Genomic DNA, 6,388 nt, shown 5'->3' with positions numbered 1-6,388 from the left:
GAAAACTGGAGGTGTGAATTATTTTCAATATTTTATTTGCTTGCCTACTTAAATGGAAAATTCCTCCGAGGGAATAAGCTAAGAATCCTAATAATAAGAGCCCAGGGTTGTAACTTGTAAAGACTGATCAGAACCAAAGGCTGAGTAACAGGAAGTCAGTGCTGGGTTGCTATGGCGACCTTCACAGCCACTGCCACCTGCTGTGGGCTCCACTGGTCTGCCCCCCCAGCCCATAGGAGACTGGCCAGCTGCAGCTGGTGGAAAGCAGTGAGCCCAGGCGGAGCCACCCCACCATCATGGGGCGAAGAGCCCAGGCCTAGCTGCCCTGTGATCAGGGGGAGAATAGTCCAGGGCCAAGCTGCCCCACAATTCCAGAGGAAGAAGCTGCTCAGATCACCAAGCGGGGCTAGGGACCTGTTCAGGTGCATGACTTTGGAGTCCAGGGCCTCTAGCCTGCAGCCACAGGAAGTCTCCCTCTCCCCAGAATTAGGAGCACCAGCCCAGGTCTACCCAGTGGCCTGGTCCTGACTGGGGGTGAGTTCCCGCAGGCTGGGGTTTGATCCCTATGCATTAACAGTAGGAGACCAGTGCCTTTGTTATTGCTGTGTGTCTGGGTTTTAATTGGACAAATGCCCGGCAGTCCTGAGTGCCAGCTTAGCAAAATCTTTTAGGCAGAGAATTCTGTCTGGTTTCCTCGAATTCCCTCAGCCCCTACTCACCCCTCTGTAAAGACACAGAACAAGTGGGGCCCCTTTAATAACAATCAGAGGTCTCCAGCACAGGTAGGCCTCTCTCATCACAATCATTAGGACTGGATGGCATTTGAGTATTTATCTAGGCACCATAACAGATAAACACAAGCTCAAGTCATGATCTCTGCCCTTAAAAAATTCACAATCTTATTAGAGCAAGTGGATGATAAAAGCGCAATAATAATACCAGAATGTAAGGCAACAATACGGAGAGGAACAGAGGCAATTGCTAGGATGGTTTTCCAATAATTAGTACAAAGAGTATGTGCTGTGAATTAAATTTAAAAAATATGTGTGGAAGTAGCTGCTTCATGAGTATGGCATCCCTCCATTTTAAAGGAAGCTGAGTTCCATGTGAACTGTGTACTATGCTATGATATCTGAGGCACAGGACAAGGGAGGCCCTAAGTGTACTATGCTTTGATATCTGAGTCATTCTTTATTCCATGTGATTTATTTCTGTACGCCTCAGTTTTGTAATAGTTAAATTACTAGAATAATGCATCTTGCTATAAAAGAGTACTAGAAGATCAAATGATCGGGTGATATTTATTGTTATTTTCTATAAATGAACACAATCTCTGGTAGGCTAAAGTGATAGGTATTATAGAAATATTCAGATAGGGAGACTTACAGGCTTGATTACAAGTGAGGTTTACCATCACAACCCAAATTTATTGCTTAAAAAAAAAAGCAATGAGCCAACTAGAAACTAAATCAAATATAAGCCCTTGAAGGGCAAATGTAAATTGGATAAGCTTTGCTATTACAAGAGCAAGGAGAAAAAAGTCAGATGCAGAAATGAAGACCACATTGCATCCACTCTAAGTAGCTGTAAAAGAAAGAGAATGATATACTATGGAAATACTTAATGCAGACTGTAAAGACATTTGTTCAAAGAGGATTTCCTAGAGTAGGGGATATTTCAGTTAATTTTTTTTAAATGTGAAGAGGTTACCTAGATAAGAAAAAGATGTAGGGGTCCCAATTGCAGAGGGTGCAGCGGAGCTGAGGGACCCCCCTCCATGTATGGATTTTATGCACCAAGCCTTTAGTAGAGTAAAATAAATTCTGTTGCTACCTGTTGTCAATATTCTTTTCTTGCTTTTAGAAATAAGTTATGACAAGATTCTAACTCTTTTTTTTTAGGTTAATCTCTTATGTAAGAAGTTTTAATTGATTATATTTTTAAAGAACTGAAAGAACAGCATTGGCGAATTTCCAATAATGCTCTTATACCGTGTCTTTTGTCCTTTAAAGTTTTGTTCAGCAGAATATAATAAGAAAGTTTGTAAAATGTCAAGGTCTGTGAATGTAGGGATCTTAAAAATATAATATTTCTTCATTTTGCAATGGTATAGTAATGACAGACATGCTTTTTATGAAAACTTGATGTAATTATATTAGTCTCCATAAAACAAACAAACAAAAATCCATCTTTGGAAATAAGTTTGAAAGACAGAAATAGCACCAAAGTGAATTATCACAGATATGTATCATCTTTCAAAAAACGGTAAAAAAATAAGTGAGCAAATGTAATATTAAATATTACTATAACGCAAGAAATGATTATTGTATTTAATAAAATGCATTTGTGATATACATTGTGATAATTTCACTGATATATCAGATAACTATCCCTAAATAAGAAGTAATCCATTGTATAACAATTAGAGACCCGGTGCACGGATCCGTGAACAGGCGGGGGTCCCTGGGAATGGCCTGCAGGGATTGAGCCAAAGCTAGCACGCCAATGCCACCTGCAGCTTCTGCCTGCTGCTCCCACTCATCCCAACCCCCTGGTGCACTGACCACCAAGGTGCAGCCCCTGCGTTGAGCATCTTCCCCCTGGTGGTCAGTGCATGTCATAGCAACTGGTCGACTGGTCACTTTGTGATTTGGTCATTTGGTCATACAGTCTCTTAGTTTTTTAGATAGATAGATAGATAGATAGATAGATAGATAGATGATATAGATAGATATAGATATTTTTTTATTTTCCTACACTCATATTTACTTTATTTTTTTTATTTTAATAACAAGGATTATATTCTAATTTAAGAATAATAAAAATGGCTTAAAAAAAAGTGTCTTTTTCAATTGACTTTGTTTTTCCTGCAGAGTGCAGATATGAGCCCAGCAAGTAGCACCACTTCACTTCCAGTTAGTCCTCTTACTGAAGAGCCATTGCCTTTCAAGGTAAAAAGCAAACAAACATGCATTTTTAAATAGTTCATAAATATAGTAAAATAGATATTTAATGCATAAGTGGCAAAATGAACTGCTTTAATCTGTAATAATCCTATATCAAATGTTAAAATCTTTTTGTTGTTCTTATTTCATTTTACTGTTATTCTAGTTGCTAAATAAAGGTAAAGGTTTGCAATATAAATTAATACTTTCTGGAACATGTTGTTTGCTTGGCATATGAAAGACAGTATTTTCATTATAATAGTTTGATGTTACATCAGTTGAGGTTCCAAACCTTTACTCTATATTAGTTTAAGCAATAAATTTAGAATGAATGGTCAGCCCTCATCAAGTGTTTAAATTTTCATTAGTAGTTAAATTTTCGTTGATGACTGTAGGTCATAATTAATTATCTAATCTTTATAAAATAATAGTCAAATTCAAGAATTGAATTATGGAACCATTCCTCCACATTATAATTTTAAAATATTTAAGTAAATATGCAAATAAGTATTTAAGTATTATGATTAGTAGAATTCCTCAATTTGGAAAGCTTTATACATTAAAAATATGAAGTCATCTTTTTGTTTTGATATTTAAGGTTAGGTTAGACTATTTTGCATGAATGTAGCATAGTCTTTCAAGTTAATATAAAATGAATCCTCTTTAATCACTTAGCTTTCTTTTCTTAGAAGTGATTCCAGCATCCAATGCCATAGGCAACTGCACTAATGTGGCCTCTGAAAGATAAGCTTTGATGGCTGATTGAAGGAATTGATTTTATCTTTTCTATTGGAAGTTTAGTTACTGAAAGAAATGCATTCTATTCTTTTCTTGGTCTATATTGAAAGTACTCATGCAACAATTGGGAGAAAATATCTTGTTTTGATTCAAGTATTTATCAAAGTGAATGCTTTTCTTTAATTATCAGCTTTAGAATAACATTCAGGTTAAATTGATTTTAACCATATAATCTCAAGTATGACATATATATGTTTGTTATTTATTTATTCACATTTATACCTTAATAATTACCTTTCCACTAATATCTATGTCTTTATTTTTGACTTGAATGATAGATGATAAATTTGCTATCAATAGGCCAATAGTACCAGAGTAAGGTCTATTAAGTTAAATGTGGAAGAAAACTAGGTAGCATACTAGAGAATTTCTCAAGGACTCAAGAGAGGTAGATTAAACAAGACAATTAGATCTTTTTTTTTTTTTTTTTTTTTTTTTGGACAAAATGCTTCCTTTCCACAATATAGCAGTATTTTTCAACACTAATTTTTGCGTGTGTCGTGTGTGTGTGTGTGTGTGTGTGTGTGTGTGTGTGTGTGTGTAGCAGGGAAGGGGGTTGTTAATCATCACCTGGGGATATTTTTCCATTGATCTTTTAGAGAGAGGGGAAGAGAGAGGAAAAGACAGAGAGAAACTTTGATATGAGAGATACACTTTAATTGGTTGCCTCCTTCATGAGCCCTGACCACGGCCTGGCCTAGGGGGCACCCTGCAATCAAGGTAAGTGCCCTTGATCAGAATCAAACCCAGGACCTTTCACCAACAAGTCAACGCTCTATCCACTGAGTCAAACTGCCTAGGGTAACACTATTAATTTTGAATCTCATTCTTTAATTTAATTTTTAAAGAAAAACAGATCTGCACTGAAAGAAAATCCAATCCCATATACTTACTCCCTTCTCAGTTTTCTCCACTGAGCAAGTAATCTCCTACTAAACTTCATTAACTTGCAATTACCATTTAAAACCTATTGCGGTAGTGTTTTGTTTTGCTTATCTGGTCTTTCAAAAATGAGGATGTTTCCTACAAAGATCCATACAGTCTTAAGCAATGGCAGGGAACTTTGTGCCTTTTTTTTCCAGATAGAACCAATAGACCACAGCTACACAGGGCAGGGCACATGAATGTCATTTCACCACAGTCATCACCATTCCCTAATGTATTCATGTCTGGCCACGGAAACTTTGACTCTATTTTTCAGAGAAGAAGATGCAGGATGCTCTACGTTTTCTGTAAGTAATACACTCACTGATTTCCTAGTCAGACTCTTGGTGCTGAGAATTTTCTAGGATTCCAAGTTCATAAATCTGTGCATGCTATTGCAATAGACATAATTTTGGAGACAAAATATATAACCTGTATTTTTGTAACACAGTAGTCAGCATTACATACACTCTATACACAGCTGGTCTGTCATATGCCACTACATCATTATGAAAGGGCCAAGGGAAAACTAATTTTGTGCAAGGGTGGGAAGAATATTTTATCAAATAACCATAGTAGAATGATGAACGTTCACAATCATTCATCTAAGGCTTTGCTTTGAAAAAAAAAGTGAGAGAGTGCTAGTCAATTTGGCTCAGTGAATAAAGTGTTTGCCTGCAGACCAAAGAGTCCCAGGTTCTATTCCAATCAAGGGCACATACATTATAAATATTATATAGGTCCCTTCCTGGCCCATGCCTGGGCCTGGTCAGAGCGAGTACAGGAGGCAACCAATGGATGTATTTTTTTTTTTTCATATCAATGTTTCCCTCTGTCTTTCCCTCTCTCTTCCACTCTCCCTAACTATCAATGGGAAAATATCCTCAGGTGAGTATTAATAGCAACAGCAACAACAACGAAAGTGAGAGAGTCCACTGCTTAATTGTTAATTATGTTTTAATGTTTTTCTGTAGAATAGCAATGAACCTAGTTGGCATTGTTAAATTTTATATTCCCATTTTACTATATTCTACATTTTTTCTCTGCCATTCTCCCTGATTTCTCTCAACTGTCTAATCATTGGCCTCCTCTCTCCCTATGTTAGGCTCAGTCAGATGCTCCACAACAGAGATGCCTTGGGACTACCAAATTTTACTGTTCTTTACTGGCAGTAGGATTACCCTATTAATGTATTTGTTTATTAACAGTCTTAGTCCATTCCTAAGCTAGCACTCTTGAAGATAAAGCTGGTTCCTTGTTCCCGGCTTCTCGGTAATAATATATGTTCTTTTGGCCATATTCTTTTTGCTTGCTACATACATCACATACTTTAAATTTTATTTATACTTCATCAAAGCATGGTTGCTGCATTTGGTCCTTTTTTCCTCCAAAAAAAACAAAAAAAAACAAAACAAAACGTATTTTCTTTGATTAGATATGTTAGAAAAAGGAATTTTCTCCCTTAAACTTTTATCCTTATCCTGTGATAAATTTAATGAGATAGAAACAAATGCAACTCTATTTTTCTTTAGTCTCTACTTCAAAAGTACACAAGGGCACTGAAGTATACCCTCAATTTACCAATCTTCAAAGTCTAAAAATAAGCAAAATAACTCATTGCCTTTCTTGGTCCATTCATTGACAGCTGCTTCTCTGTGATGTTTGGGTTCCTAGACTGTCTAATGAGATTGCGTATCTAGTGCTTGGAATACTCAATGGAG

The 6,388-nt window shown here is 36.5% G+C and overlaps 1 protein-coding gene across 2 annotated transcripts in view; it reads left to right on the top strand.

Annotated features, from left to right (window-relative positions):
* Positions 1-6,388, top strand: part of CCSER1 (coiled-coil serine rich protein 1) — a gene marked incomplete at its 3' end in the record, with an annotated part of 1,087,168 nt that overhangs the window by 439,581 nt on the left and 641,199 nt on the right. For both annotated transcript variants that reach the window (XM_084881902.1, XM_084881903.1), the window contains exon 7: positions 2,874-2,951. In XM_084881902.1, coding sequence (XP_084738028.1) covers positions 2,874-2,951 — 78 coding nt within the window. The remainder of the gene's footprint in view (positions 1-2,873; positions 2,952-6,388) is intronic.

Source organism: Pipistrellus hanaki (assembly GCF_964339955.1).
Source record: "Pipistrellus hanaki genome assembly, chromosome: 1".
Lineage (NCBI taxonomy): Eukaryota > Metazoa > Chordata > Mammalia > Chiroptera > Vespertilionidae > Pipistrellus > Pipistrellus hanaki.
Note: the sequence above shows the minus strand (reverse complement) of the source record. Positions and strands in the feature narration are given on the sequence as shown.